This window comes from Vigna radiata, chromosome 3 (assembly GCF_000741045.1).
Source record: "Vigna radiata var. radiata cultivar VC1973A chromosome 3, Vradiata_ver6, whole genome shotgun sequence".
NCBI classification, from domain to species: Eukaryota; Viridiplantae; Streptophyta; class Magnoliopsida; order Fabales; family Fabaceae; genus Vigna; species Vigna radiata.
In genome coordinates, this window is record NC_028353.1 from 10,750,811 (window position 1) to 10,767,328 (window position 16,518).

Here is a 16,518-nt window from a genome sequence, read left to right on the forward strand (position 1 = left end):
TTATTAGAAGAAACAACTGTAGAAGCCATTGAAGTAGAAAAAATTGTAGGAAAGCCAAGAACGAGAGGTAGAAGATGAAGATTTTAGGTAGTAAAAGAATTGGTTNNGGAAGAANGTGATCAANNATTAATTTTCTTCTGATACCATGTTAGAAAAGAAGAAAGAATGAAATATTGTATTTCTTATTCAATCATAAGGAGAGAGTACAATTGATATATATAATTATTTAGACAAATATAAAAAAGGAATATAAGTATAAAAATATATGAACATAAATGCACAAATATGAACAGAGAATAAAATAATTCCAATATAAAGGATGGATCTGAATTTACTTTTAGTATCATTCTAAAAAACCTCTTTTAATTAATGATATTTTATGATATTTTGTGTGTATATAAACTTATACGCATTTTTTATTTTAATTGATTTAAAATTTTGTTTGTATCCAACAATGACTAAGTAACTAAGACTAGGTTTCCTAATTTTTAAAATCCAAGATTTTTAGAAGAGGAAAAGGGATGAAAAAGGAAATGAAGAAGACAGAAGTCTAAAGACAAAATGGAGAAGAAGAAACAGAGACACACTACGAATAAAATGATTAAGGATTGGAATGGAGAAAATATTTTCACGATTAGCTATGATTATCTTCAAAACTATCCAGAATTTATCTAAAAAAACCTAACTACGATTTCTTCTTAAAACTGCCAGAAACTTATTGAAAAAAAAAATAAAAATCAAAACTTAACAACAATTTCATACCAAAATCGTCGGACATTTATTTAATAAAATGAAAACTTAACTGCAGTCTAGTAAAAACCGCTAAAAATTATTGGAAGTTTTAAAATCACCGAAAATAAACATCTTCTGTAATATATTATATTATTTTTGTAGTGTGATTTATAAAGATTCTTATGTTCAGCTTACCTCTGTTTTCATGTATGTTTCATAATTCTCTTAATGAAATTTAGACAAATTATTGAATTAAAACATCAATCTACATGGGAAAAAATTGATTTTACTATTTATATCCTAATCCAGAGGATCTGAAAATATCTCCTCAACATCTATCTTTTCATGATGATATTATCATATTTCATCAGGATAATTATCCAATCCTCTATGGTCATCAAACTCCTATTGAATAAGTGTAAAAGTTTGCATTAAATTAAGGATACAAGTTTTTTTTTTATTATTATTTTAATCAATCACCTGAAAAGGACAATGTCTTTGCAGAAATAATGCAGCCCAGAGACAGAAAATTTCTTTTAAAATAGTTAATATATTTATTTTAAAGTATTAAAAATGTATGATAAAATTAAAGTATGAAGGTTGGAGAGAATCCATGTCAATTTCCATTCATCGGCAGCAGTTATCCTTTGTTTGATGAGGAAGAGAAGGATTCTGAGATTTCTTTCAAACCGAACCAAAGGTGTTATCCAAGAAAGGATTACACAGAATATTGGACAAAACATTGAAGAGGCAATTCAAGCTCTCACAATATTTTTTAAATGATTCTTTCACACACCTATTCTTTTTTTTTTCTTTTACTTTCATTTTATATTATTTTTTCTTTTTTTTTTTTCTTAACAAATACAAGATTTCTATATAATTATTTTATTTATAACATTTATACTTTTATCATCATTTTATTCTTATATATTCCATGTTAAATGAATATGAAAGTGTGTTTCTAATATTGTTTTTTTTTTCCAAATCACCTACATCTTCCTCTTTTCCTGCCAACTACCTAAATCTGTGATAACATAGGTTCTTCATATTCAAGCCTTTTCTACTTTTAAACCAATAATCCTTTTAGTTAACTAAATTTTATGATTTTTTTAACTATTCTTAAACAATTGTTTTAATTACCATCTTTAATACAATTTCTAATACCATTCTACAAATAGATATATACAACTTTATTTTTGTGACAATTTTTCTTTTTAATGAATAAAAAATAATTTGTTCATTTAATAAGATGAATAACAGAGTATTCTTTTTTTTAAATGATTAAATAATTTATTTTTCTGAAAATAATCACTACATAGTTTTATTAATATAATTTTATAAAATGATTTATATATAAAGAGAATTTGTGACATCCTAACTTTTTCTTTTTATTCATTTATTTATTTGCTTTTATAATTAATTAATTTATTTTAACTAATGTTACAATTCTAAAATATATATATATTTTTTAGAATGAGAACAATTTATATTATAGAGGTATTAACTGTTAAGAATAATTGAACTTTTCACAAATGGTTGAACTGTTTCAGACTGCAAGGGCTTTTAATACTTCTTTAACACTGACATCGAAGACAACTTCACTTTATCAACATTGATTTGGTGGTAGCCCTTTTCTCCCTGAGATGGTTTCACTCATTTACCAGTCAACTTTATAGGCAGTCCTTTCTGTCCAAATCGCATGTATCATCTTTAGACCTTGACAATTTCTTATATCTTTTTTTTTTCGTATCTTTCTTCTCTAATTAGCATTTGTATTTCAGTGTTACTCTTCCTTCCAAGGAGACGACAGTTAAGTGTTGTGATGAGCTTGATCAGGTGGCTAAGGTAAAATGATTTACTTTGCATTACAACATAAGTTTCCCAATTTTGGATCGATAGTTGGTGCGTTTATCTAAATTTTAGGCTAATTTAATATTGGTGGTGTTTCTTATCCAACTCATTTATGGAGCGTGCAGAACAATGATTATATAACTAACACCAGTGGTTCCCTCATGCTCTATATTTTCTTTTCTTGGAGGTTTCGCTCGAGGTAACTTGATCACATTATGGATGAAGTTCAAGACATGCAGAATGATACATTCACTAGTAAAGAAGGATTTAAAGGCGCTATAACTAGTCTAAAATTGGGTTTTAACGTCATCTTATAAACGTTAGACCACAAAACATCCAACATAAATTATTGACCGATGATATTTTTGTAAATAAATAAGAATATAGACGTCAGTTCGGAGGATCATTGACGTCTATAATATACTAGACATTGGGGTCCCTCCTAACTGACATCTATATGTCTGACAGGTAGATAAAAAGTCATTTCTTTCCGCCATATAGACATCGTTTAAGAGGGGCACTGACGTCTATAATATTACAGACGTTAGTGCCCCCTAACTGACGTCTATATGTATATCATGTAGGTGAAAAGTCATTTCTTTTCGTCATCTAAACGTTAGATCCCGCCATACCGAAGTTTATATGCGATTATAGATGTCAGGGTCCCCTACATCCGACATCTATATATACCACGAATATTAATTTTTAAACCGAATGGACGTCTCATTAGTTAAAGCCCCGACGTATATTCGATAATAGACGTCAGTCGCTGGGGAAACCGACGTCTGATATTCTTTTAAATAAGACGTTACGAACTAGCAGTTACGTACACTCATCGTCTTCCTTCGTCATTCCTCTCTGCGACATTGCATTTCCAGGTGCGTTTCATATCTTTTGAACCGTTTAATCTTGCGTTTACTCCGATTAAAGTAATCTTTGATATATTATCTTTCGTTTGAACCAATTAAAATGAGTTTTCGTTGTGCTTTGGTGCGGTTTTTCTCGTGTCTTTGGGTAGCGTAGTGCATCTTCTCCTTTTGCTAGCTTCCTCGTAAGAAAAGCTTGCATCTTTTGGTTCTCTTATGGAATTTCAACCTAAAGCCGAACCTGGGTCCTTGCCTAGTTTCCATGTCACCGTATTATTTTTCTTTGGCGTTGGAATGGAACTAGGCAACGACCCAAGTTCTGTTTTGGGTTGAAATGCCATGAGAGATGCAAAAGACACAATTTTTTCTTACGAAGAAGCTAGCAAAGGGAGGAGGTGCTACAACGCTACCCAAAGACACGAGCAAAACTGCATTAAAACACAACGAATACCCAGTAGATGTCGGTTAATGCCATATCCGACTTCTATTGTGCCCTTAGACGTCAATTAGTGTCATGTCTGACGTCTTTCAAGTGCCCTTAGACGTCGGTTAATTGCATGGACCGACGTCTGTATAGACGTCCGACATGGAACTTAACCGACGTCTATAATGACATCAGACCCGTAGAGTCCGACGTCCAATTAATGTCACCCATATAGACGTCGGTTCTGGATATGACGTTAAAAGCCTAAAATAACATATGTCTAAAACTCTTTCTGCACTAGTGTATATATGCTTCGATTTTACTGAAATTAAAGCGTATAAAAATGCGCTGACATTTTCGTAGTTTTAGCGAAAGTATATGCTTCGGTGGTCTAGGAACCGATGTCTAAAGGGGGCTACTGCCTCGATTCTGAGACAACCCAAGTCAGAAAACACTGTTACCCACCTACAAAGAGGACTTCTCACCTGCCAGTTTTTTTGATATAAGGCTACTGCCTCGGTTTTGAGAATAGCCGAGGAAGAAAACAGGGCTATTGCCTCAGTTCTGAGAAAAACCAAGACAGAAAACACTGCTACCCACCTACAAAAGGACTTTTCACCTGACAACTTTTCTGATATAGGGCTTGTGCCTCGGTTCTCTGACCAACCGAGGTAGTAGAGGTTGAAAAATGGTATTTGGAACGTTTTATGCATTGACAACCCCTGATTCAAGATGCTCTGTTGCAGGCTCTACGACATCGGTTGTCCTCCAACAGAGGCAATATGATGTTTATGCTTTGGTTTTGAATGTAACCGAGGCATATAGTTATTTACAATTTTTTTTTTAATTTTTTGGAGGGTTTACGCCTCGGTTGCACTTTTGACCGAGGTAGTAAGGCTGTTTTTGCCTCAGCTAAGTGGAGAACTGAGACAATAACCTATTTAAATTTCTGAAATCGCGAAACAAAAGCACTCTTCCCTGTTTAACTTCTTCTCCCCCGCGAAACAGAACGCCTCTCGCACCACTTTCTCTTTGCTTCCATCATGCCGGTGACCACCGTTTACTATCGTCGTCTCCTCCTTTCCGCGTTGTCATCACCCCTAACTGCTTTGGTTGTTTCCTCCACCACGTTTATCCATCCGTTTGGCAGCATTGCTTTCATCTCTGCCACCGGTGCACCATTGATCGTTGTCTCCGCCTCTCTGCATTGTCACTGCTGTTAAGTTCTTTTCGCCGCTTCCTCCACCACCTCTCTGCATTGTCACCACTTATTAACGCCTTCTTCTTGGTGTGTGGTAAGTTCTTGAACCCTCTCCATTTTTATGTTTGTATTTCATAGTAAATTAGTTGGTGATGGAATGACAATGATAAAATTTGTATATATTTATTTTGAGTTAGATTAGATTTTGTGCAATGTTGAATGAAATGTGTTTGTATTAAATTATTTAATAATGATGATATGATTTGTGTCTTAAATATTTTTTTCAATATTATGTATTTTTTTATATTTACATTAATAAATGTAATTTATCTTAAATCATTAATAAAATTAATTTTAATTAATTTTTGTGTATTTAATAAATTTATATATATATATATATATATATATATATATATTATTATTATAAAAAATAGATTTTATTGTAAATTAAGAAATCGTAAATATAGATGGATAATTATAAATAATATAATATACAAATAATCGTTACAATTTACACGATTTTTTTAGTGTTAAGATATTATAAATAACTTAAGCAAAAAAACTCACAAAAATAAATAATACAAATGGAGGTTTTAAATCTATGTAATAAAATAGTTGCAAATAATTGAGGTTTCAAGTCTTAACAAAATATCATTAATGGGAGAGGTTAAAACCTTCCACAATATAAATCAGATATCAAAAGTCGTTATAAATCTCCATAAAAAGCGGTGGTGAATATATTTGCACTGGTTTAAAAAACACCCGCAAATTAATTTGCAAAAAGGTAAAAATTCCTGCAACTTGAAATGAAAACCTCCATAGAATAACTTTTTTTTAAGTGGAAAATGATATTTTAGAGTTGATAGTAGTTTAAAAATAGAGACTAATAGTTTTTTTATAAACAAGCTTCCTTATTTTAAAACACACAATTTTTCTAGAAACCATTTTTGTTGAGTTCTCTGACTTTCTTTCTTCTTTTTCTCCTTGTTGATCTAATTGAAGATTCGAGACCATATGAATGATCTTTGCAGTGAGTTATTCAATTTGAACCAATTAGTTTCTACGTTCGTGTAACTTACTTTTTTTACCCCTTTTCTCTCTATGTAATCCGTTTTATCCTTACTTGCAATCCTCTTTTGGTTGCATTTGTTGTTTAAGTCATCAATATGAGTCTTTGTTGATCAGTGATCATAATAGTATGGTTTGATCGTTTTTGTGATTTTTCTATGTGTAGATAGAACATCATATGGAGCTAAAAGTGTTGTAGTGCTTTTAGAGCTGTTTAAAAGATGAGGGAAGCTAAATTTGTAGTCTTTATATGTCGTTTTCTGTTTTAACCATTAAATACAATTTCTGGTCGGTTGAAGCTTGAGTTATGAATTTTTGTTGATTTGATTTATACTATCTAACACTTTAAATATGTCATGGTGATGCTTGCCTTTAAATTATAAAAAAATTGTGTGTAAATTTGATTTTGATTTTAAGTACAATTATGAGATCTTTAATTATATAATCTAACTTTACTTAAGTTATGAACCTGAAATTTTAAGTATGATGATGTTTTGTAAGTGAGGATTAACTAAAGAGGTATCAAAATTTTAACTTGAATCTCAAAGAGGGAAATTTGAGGTTGTGATACAACATCAGACGTTTTTTATACAACGTCAGATGGTTCTAATACAATGTCAGACAGTTCTTATACAATTGGGCGCCACTTCTTGCAGAAGTTCTTTGTGTTGGTTGTTGTTATGAACCACCTCATGTTGTACCACTTCTTGGAATTTAATCCTGTGAACTCTAGTGAATTTATTGTTGGGAGCACACTGGTCTTGTTAGGTGGAAAAGTGTCATTGGGCACCATTTGGTTGGTGCTTGGCAAAAGTCTTCTATAGGTATCCCTAATTGAGTGGCGTTGGGCGGGTGTTAGTAGCGTTGGGAAGTATCAGACAATATTTATTGCTTTTTTTGAATTCTCCTAACATGTTACTTGATAGGTATATGTGTGATAAGTTATAATGAGTATAATGGTATATGTGATGTGAATGCATAAAATGGTGAGGCTAAAATATCTTAATGTTTATATATGGGTTTCCATGGAGGAAATTCTAATGGTTGTAAGTTTCTTTCAATGTATATATTGATTAATGAATTCAAACAAGGAGATATAATGACACTCTAATAAGCATTCACACCTATATAGAGTGAAATGAGTTATATGGTGAGGGTAGTAGGAGGTCCTAGTTTAAAGGTTTTTCCTTAGCCTAAGAAGCGAATGGAATTCACCTTGTAAGTGGTAGGATGAAACCCACTAAATTATGAAATGTCTTATTTTATTGGTTTTATGTTACTAAAAGGGGATTTTACAGCAAAATCCACATCTCCACACTCAAATACTTCCTCATAAAGAGCGAGCGCAACAAACACATGACTCTTAGGCCAATCCAAATAGTATATTGTTCTAAACTCTTTCCCAATTAGCATTGAGAAAAGGATACGACAAATAGAGTTATAAATATTTTAGATCATTACATAACGGAAAACAAAGTTAAGTAATCCACATACTCACATTAACACACACAGACACAGATACACACAAACACACACACGCACGCACACACACAAACGCGCACACACAAACAGAGAGACACTGACACACACACACACAAACACATACATACAAAGATACACGAACACAAACACACACACACACACAAAGACACACACACATGTTGCTCAATGCCACTAAACTTTTTTCCTTCATCACTTCAATTTCACCTTTTTTCTCCATTATAGCATTTGTTGAGGTTTGATTTTGTCTTTATTATTGTTTATCTTCCTTCTCGTTTCTCCTTTATCCTTTTCTTTCATTTTTGTTCTTAACATTGTTTTTCTTCTCATTTTGATGTCGTCATTGCATTTTGGTGGTCATTGTCATCTTTTCGCATTTAGGTGTTGCAATATTGCAAGTTCATGTTGATCTTAATCTGTTTCGTTTCGAATGACGCATCATTTTTGTTGACTTGGTTGTTGGTTTGTATTTGAGCGGATCTTGGTCTCTTTTGTTCTTACTGTTGTTCTTGTTTTTACTCTATCTTTCATTCTTGCTCATATTTGACAAAAATCTATTGCTTTTATTTTGTTTAATTGCTTTATGCTACAATTGTGTTTTTAATCGAAAGATATTTCTAAAGTAAAGACTTCAATTGATATTCAAAACCAAAATTTCTTTTTTTTTACTTGTATATATTTCTATTATAAAATCAAAATATAATAATAAAAAACCTTGAATCTCTTCGTTGCATTAATGATTAAGCAATTTAGTTTTATCACTTACTAAGTTATTTTACATCCTACCCTTTCAATTTTTTCATAATGTATTTCAACTTAATAACTTTTTCATGTTATAGACTTGATATAGTACAACTAAAAAAAGTTGCCTATAATGTGTTTCCTATTAGAATTGGATATCGTATCATTATTCAAACTTTGAAATAAAACAATAACTTTAGTAAAGATAAAGTGAAATAAACAAGAAGATACTAATGTGCAACCCGAAAATTGGAAAGTTATATGAAAAAATGTTTTCACACGAAAAATATAAAAAGTAATATAATATCCTTATTTTTAAATAAGTAGATTAATTAGTTATTATATATATAAGTTATAAAGAAATCACAAACTTTAATTCATATATTAATATTATAAAATTATACACACATTAAAACTTGTATTTAGTTTTTATCCCGTAACGTCTGAGTGATTGTAAATTAACCAATGATCCATCTAAGGAAATATAATAGAATAAATAAAAATAATATTTATAAAATATTTTAAATAGTGAACCGGTAAGATAAAAGTATTATCAATGTATGTGTAGTGACTAAAAGAAATATCTCTAAAATGTCCTTATTCAAATTAATATATTTATATAAATTTTAAGGATTTGATTGTTACAAATAGAAGTTACGTTATGAAAATGTAATTAATATGATTGGTATAGAAAATTATGATATAAAAAGGGTTCAATATCAAGAGTTTTAAACAAACATGCATAAGAATACAATTAATATATACTCACTGTTATTAAATATTTTTTATTAACTATTAATTTATAATAATAATGAGTTTATAAACTAATCAAATGTTATTTAATGCAAGTAATAAGTTCAAAATAACTTAATCACTACCATCCAATCAATTTAATCACTTTTTTTTTCCTATGATAATGGATTCAATAAATAACTTGTACTAAAGGAAAAGATCAATAAATTAGAGTTTAATTCTTACACCAAGTCACTTATATTTTATATTTTTGAGTGAGTGAAATAATTTTAATTAGTAATGTGTGTTTTGAAGCAATTTGTATCAAATTTAACCTAAATTTTGATCACAATCCAAATGGAATGACACAGTAACTTGATAGCTGTAATCTTTTTATTTATCGAAGACAGTCTCGCATGCGACATGATTGAGACAGCTCAACTGGCAGCGATGCAGGCAGCTTATATTCGGTGATAATTATCCTTAATAAATGCAAAGGATAATGGTGATGTGGATAATGTTCATCATCCAGTAAAAAGAAAGATCATGAAATCAAAACGGATAAAGTTACTATAATCTATTAGGAAAGTATTTTTTCACTTCTTTACCTTTTACTCACAATACCGTCTAGAAAAGACCCCACCAACTATGCTTTCATTTCAATGTCATTATAAAATAGAAAACACTACATCTAATCTCTCTCATGATCTCATCAAAACATTCACAAGAAAGTAACACTTTTTTTTGTCCCTTTGAAGCTCGCCCTTTTTAGCTTTATCCATTGATTACCAGGAGACACCTTTTGTGGTTTTTGATTTTGAGGCTTGACATTCTCAAGCAAAGCTGGAATTTGTGCTCCACAATTTCATTGTTTTGATCGAATAAAAAAACATTTGGGTTTGTCTACTTTTGTTTTGGTTCTTAGGTTGAAACTAGTATAGCCGAAGACACTAATTTCATCTCATGATCTGTAAGTTGAGGAACAACAACGAGATCCCTCCTTTCTGAGTTCATACTGATCATGGCACGTTCCTTAAAGAGTGTTTTTATTGTTCCTGAACTGAATGAGAGCATGCTTGACTCCAAAACCAAAGGAGCTTTGGTACCTTGTTCTTCGAACAAAGCAAAATCAAAGGGTTGTTCTGTTTTGAATAATGCCTTCATGGGAGAATCTGTTGCCCTAGATGAAAAAGGTTTAGGATATTGCAGTTCAAAAGCCTCTAGCAGTGTTCCTGTTCATGTATGTTGCACCTTTGTTTTCTGGGTATCTAAGCCTTTTTTCTTCCCAACGGTACTTTATTACTTTATATTACTTTATATTTATTTCAGGCGCAAGCAACAATTACTGTTAGCAAGAGTTTGAAGTGGTGGGAAAAGAACCTACAGCCTAACATGACTGAGATCCATTCAGCACAAGAACTGGTTCATTCTTTGCTCAAAGCTGGTGATTCATTGGTTGTGGTTGACTTCTATTCACCTGGTTGTGGAGGTTGCAAAGCCCTTGATTCAAAGGTATGTGTCTTTTTCTTTTCTTTTTTTATTTTATTCTGGTCACAACAATTGACATGGTTTCATGTGACCAGATCTGTCAAATAGCTGGATTGCACCCAAATGCAATATTTCTGAGAGTAAATTACGATGAACTGAAAAACATGTGTCACTGTTTGCGCATTCACGTGTTACCTTTCTTCAGATTCTATAGAGGTGCGGAGGGTCGAGTTTGTAGCTTTAGCTGTACCAATGCAACTGTAAGAATTTTACTTATACTGTTCTCATCATGTGCTATGTTTTTCTTTTCTTGTCTTTTCTTAAATATTGACGTTATTCTATGTCTATTTTATTATTAATTACGTCACAGATTAAGAAATTCAAGGATGCCATGGCAAAATATAGCAATGAAAGTGGTAGTTTTGGTCCAGCGAAAGGTTTGGAAGAATCTGAGCTGAAAATTTTGGCCTCAATGGGTGAAATATCAAATGATTCTTCGCTCTTGCTATATCCCAAACAAGAGAAAATGAAGAATTTGGTTAATGATTTTTCTGGAGTTTGGAACATGGCTAGTAACAGCAGGGGAGTTATGAAGGACACTATGTTCTGAAATTGATTTTGAAACTACTAAACAGAGCATTTATTTATTTATTTATTTTGCATTGTTTTAGGATGAAGATTTTAGTTAAGTAAAACAGCTTCATACCATTGATTTGTTTTTTCTAGGATATTTACTAATTGTTTTTTATTCTGTAAATTATTTTATTTAGTGTAGTGGATCATTTCAGAATCCTCTGTTTTTTTTTTTAATCTCAAAATCATCATGATTTGTTGAACCTTCATGGTTTTTAATATAATTCTTTGTTAAAAAAGAAGTTCATTATATGTTCAGTTTTATGAAAAGATGATAAAGTTTTGGAAATGATAAATGTATTTTTTTCACTGATGTTGTAAGAACATTAGGTGCAGCAGTATGATCCAAGAGAATGATTAGTTCAGACTTTGTTGGAATTAAAAAATATGACTCTTAGATGAAGATGATTCCATGGTTATAGTCTCTTTGATATGAAATTTAGAGTTTTGAATTCAGTTTAGATATAAAATTTACTTAATTAAATTTAATTTATTTTCTAATTGAATCAAATTAATTCTTAAGATACTCTTAAATATCTTACTTATAGACCATGTTGATATATCTATAAAAAAAATCTGCTGAGTAAATCTGTGTGGGCATGCTGTTTGTTAAATGCAAATAAACAGTGTGTGAAAACTTGAGCTTATATATACTTTTCTTAATGTTTTAAAATTGTATCAAAAACACGTTAATAACAATATCGAGTTATTGAAAAGAGAGACAAATGTAAATATTTTTTTAGTTTTGTTTACAGTAAGATATTTTTTAATTAATTATATTAAATAATGGTAATAATCATGTCATCCTGTGCTTCTATTGTACGATAATCTATTACCTTCTAGGTGGGTTAAATAAATATGCACTCCCTACAATTATGGTATAATCTGTTTGGACGATAGTGAGAAATTTTTTAATTAATTATTACATTAAATTTTTAAATTTTAGTTTATGAAATAATATAAAAAAATTTAATTTTATTTCAATAATTTTTTTGTATTTTTTTTATTATAAATACTTATTTCTATTCTTATACTATCGAATAAGTATGTGGAAAGATTTTCAGGAACTCTCTCAGTTCTTTCAATCTTTAAATTTTACTGTATTTTATTTCAGGACTCGCTCTTCATTTATTGGATAAAGTGTGTGTTTATAACAAATATTTTAAGTTAGTCTATATTAAACAATAAATACGTGATTAGTGAAAAAATATTTAATATATCTTGTAAATTGTATTATTTATTGGTTTTTATACATGGATAGGCATAGGTCTATTGGTCCAAATATTTATTAATTTCTAAATCATTGTAATTAATTATGAGTGTGATGTACGATGTTGCACGAGTTGAATAAAAATGGACTGAGTACATGTCAACTTAGTAGTTAGACATGTACTCGTCAAAGGACGAGACCTATAATGGTATGGTCGATGGGTACTCGACTATATACAGTACTCCATCCCTTAGGTTTTACATGTGATGTGTTAAAGACTTGTGAAAAGCTTTAACAAATCAATCTTCAACTTTTACTTATCGATTAGGACATCGATACTTGATAGTCGTCTTGCAAAGAAAATTTTTAACTTTAGTCATAACTTTAAAAGTTTAATAGTCCTCTAGTGTCGAGAAGCATAGTGACAAAAATGTTATAATGATTAGGTTTCAGGTATGATGTGGAGAGGGAGTATAGAGGTATGAGACTTATGTGTTGCACACAAATCGATGTAATGCAAGGAAGGGACAAAGTCGTGACCCTTAGTCTTTAGATCTGGAGAGATGTAATGATTGAGGGGGAAGAGGTGCGAAAGTGAAGGGTCATGAATTTTGTTTTACATATGAGCCTTATTTGAGCACCAAGTTTTGAGATATTGCTTTTCTGTTGATATCTTTGTGAAAAGAGTTTGTCATTTCAAAAACGTGTTACTCAAAAGTCGATTACTTAAAAAGGTATGTCTTGCAATGGGTCAAATATGGATTCTAGAGAAAAGTCAGACAGTAGTAGTGATGATAGTAGTCAAATTTCAATGTCATCAGACGCTTCATCATCCCATACCATGGGGGTGGAGATAGAAGTGATTATTGAGAACATGAAAGACCTAACTAAAGAGCATGTCGAGTCCCGACTACCTAGAAGGGATGGATATGAATGAGTACATCCTCTAGCTAGAATCAAGTTTTCCAAATTTAGGTGGTTTAGAATTTTGAATTCCTGGTTGAACATCATCCATGTGTTTGAGAGAGGAGTTTCCGAGGGCACAATCCCATTTTTAGGATGAACGTCGTTTATAATGCTTATCATGGACGAGAAGAGTATGAAGAGGAATTCTCTTTGGTGTATATAATTTTTTTCTTCTTTGTAATAGTTTTTCTTTTTTTTTTTTTTTGTTAAAAGGCCGAGTAGTGAGACCGAAGACTTGTAATTTGAATTGAAATGAAGGAACAAAACTTCTTGCCATCTTCTTGTTTATTTTATGTTTGCATAACTTGTAATTTTCCTGTAAACTTTGGATAACAGATTTACGTATGAATGAGTAGTATATTCCTTTTTGTTGCAAAGTTGTCTTGTTATAAAAGAAGTATGAACTTTGTTTATTGTTGATGTTCAACCAGGACTACCTAGGTAGGCGGCAGGAAACTGGATGGAAGGTTCAACCAGGACTGTTTAGTAGGCGACATGGAACTGTGTGAAAGGTTTAACAAAGTCGTCTAGGTAGGTGACAAGAACCTACATAAAAGGTTCAACTAGGATTGCCTGGGTAAGTAACAAAAAATTGCATGTAAGGTTCAACTAGGATTGCCTAGATAAGTGATAGGGAACTGCATAAGAGGTTCGACCAGGATCGCCTAGGTAGGTTTGGTAGAGAACTCCTTAATTGCTTGCAAAATATTCAAAGAAAAGTTTATTATTGAAGGTAGAAACCCTTTATTTTGTTGATGAAATGTCTTGTTAAAACCTTTTCAACCAAACCCCTTCTTTGGGAAAAAAGACTGAGTAAGGAAAGAGTACACTCAAGGTTACAAGCAATCAACTATCTATAAGTTCCTAGCTGAAATAAAACTTTAAATGTGACAGAAGACGAATTTCCTTCATCATGCCTTACGAAACACTTAAGGTGGTCGACATGTATTAGTTTTTTAACCTTATCCCTAAGCGTAATGCATTCATTTATGGTGTGACCATTATTGTGATGGTACTTGCAGTATTTGTTCATGTCAGCCTTCGACAGGTTCTGAGATTTTCTTGATAGCGGTATGAAATCTAACTTGCAATAGTTGTTCATTTATGCATTCAGGTTTCTAATCTTCATGGGAAATTTACTAAACCTTTCAATAAAAGCTCCAACAGACTGCCTATTCTCTTGTCTAACATTAGGGAATGCAAGAGAGGTAAAGTGATTATGGTAGCTTGTGGTGAACTGTGTTATAAAGTACGACACCAACATGTTGAAATTGTCAATAGACATGACGACATCATCAGTAGAGTATAAACTAACATGGGTGATGTAGACGACAACATGCTCATGCAGATCGGTGTTACCATCATACTAGTCTAAGGTAAGAACCTTCCACTACTTAGGAAATGGGTATCAATAATGTCGTCTGTGAAGGAATGTCGGTGGCTCCCTCCTACAGTTGAGCAATGATTTGTCTTAAGAGTAGGATTGTACTCGCTTTCCTCTTCATTACCACGAACATGGCTACTGCAAGTGGATTTTTCTGCATTAAGATCGTGTTATCAAGGGTTTCTTTCTCATTTCCCTTGTCAATCGTTATTTTAGCTTTGACCCTCCTATTCAGCCTTATGTTTTCCTCCCTCGAGGCATCCATCTCCTTAGCACTTCTTTTGTTAAACTTAGTAAATTCCTGATGTGTCTCTACTTAAGCTTCCAAGATAATGGGTATGTTAGTCGATGAGGGACCAACTTCTCTTTCTCCAGCTATCCTACTTCTTATGAATACCATAAACACTTTTCTTCACATAATACAAGTCAGTCTCATAGTGGATGCCAATTGCTCTTACATAATCGAGTAAGTATCCTACGAAGACTTTCACAAACTCTCCAAATACTTCTAACCTTCAAACTTTGGAGTAGTCATCCTTCTCTTGAGTACCCATTCTCCTTGCACTAGATAGGGTGTGGACCTACAAAAGACACTATGATACTCAAGTTAGTCTCTCACGTCAGCAAGGAATAAATGCGTAATTAATAAAAATGTAATCAATATACCTCGTAAAATACACTATTTATACTTACCTAGATGGGCCTAGATCCATTGGCTAAAATATTTATTTATTCTTTAATCATTATAATAAATCGTAAGTTATAGTAATTACGTATATTGTATAAGGTTGCATTGAATGAATCAAAATAGACTAAGTATATATCAACTTAATAATTCAACATATACTCATCGAAGATCAAAATCTATACTAATATTACAAAATGTACTCGAATTAAATTTTCTTATTAATTTTTTTGTTGTCTTAGTTCTTTAATTCAATTTATAGTCATCAAATTGATCTAAATCTATAAAGTATTTCTCTCTTAATAAAACATTAATTACAATTTTCTTTTTCGTGATTTCAGAATTGATATAACTTTCCAAACATGCAAACTTCAAATTCTTTATTATATAATTTTTTATTTTCTGGTTCAACTATTTAACTTATTTAAGATTTTTACAAGTTTATCTAAATAGAATTTTTTTTTTAATATTTGTACAAAGCAATACATATTGTAAGGATCATAAATTTCAATTATATGTATTTATTTTAACTAGATTTATATAATTTATATGTAATATTTATATAGTTATAATTTTTATTTATTATATAAAAAATATTTAACTAATGTTTACAACAATATAATATGTGGAAACGGAAAGACCAAAAAATGGTATTTTAAAAGTGGTAGTGGGTTAAAACTAGTGAGAGTTGAATATTTTGATATTAAATGGTTTTAATATAAATTGTTTCGTTATAAACAAATTTCATTATTTTAAAACACATCACATCTCTAGAAACCACTTTTCTAGAGTCATCTAACTTCTCTCTTAGAGTTCTTGCACTCTCTTCATCCGTTTGAATATTAGAGATTGCCTGTGTGATCCTCGCGGTAAGATCTTCAAGTCTGCCCAACTAGTTTCTCAAAAAGAGTAAGTTAGTTTCTGCTCTTTTTCTTTGGTTTCACATTTTACCATGCATGTGGTGTTTAGTTTTATCACATTTAAGGTTTGAGTCTTCTTTTAGGTTCTCTACTGATTTATGGTTCTAAAGGTATTCA

At 31.2% G+C, this 16,518-nt stretch overlaps 1 protein-coding gene and 1 long non-coding RNA gene across 2 annotated transcripts; both read left to right on the forward strand.

Annotated features, from left to right (window-relative positions):
- The first annotated feature begins 2,254 nt into the window (after positions 1–2,254).
- LOC111241385 lies at positions 2,255–3,027 on the forward strand. Its single transcript, XR_002667334.1, has 3 exons — positions 2,255–2,433; positions 2,514–2,577; positions 2,771–3,027. It is a non-coding gene; the product is annotated as an uncharacterized LOC111241385 (long non-coding RNA).
- A 6,760-nt stretch (positions 3,028–9,787) lies between these two features.
- On the forward strand, positions 9,788–11,331 carry LOC106757333 (thioredoxin-like 1-2, chloroplastic). The gene is made up of 4 exons (XM_014639975.2): positions 9,788–10,355; positions 10,445–10,627; positions 10,699–10,863; positions 10,974–11,331. Exons 1-4 carry the CDS (start codon positions 10,137–10,139, stop codon positions 11,211–11,213), a joined length of 807 nt encoding a protein of 268 aa, XP_014495461.1. The 5' UTR covers positions 9,788–10,136; the 3' UTR covers positions 11,214–11,331.
- The last annotated feature ends 5,187 nt before the right edge of the window (positions 11,332–16,518 follow it).

Coding starts and splice junctions, on each gene's coding strand:
- LOC106757333 (XM_014639975.2), top strand. CDS start 10,137: ATGGCACGTTCCTTAAAGAGTGTTTTTATTGTTCCTGAACTGAATGAG. Junction 10,356..10,444: donor CTAGCAGTGTTCCTGTTCAT/GTATGTTGCACC, acceptor TATTTATTTCAG/GCGCAAGCAACAATTACTGT. Junction 10,864..10,973: donor TTAGCTGTACCAATGCAACT/GTAAGAATTTTA, acceptor ATTACGTCACAG/ATTAAGAAATTCAAGGATGC.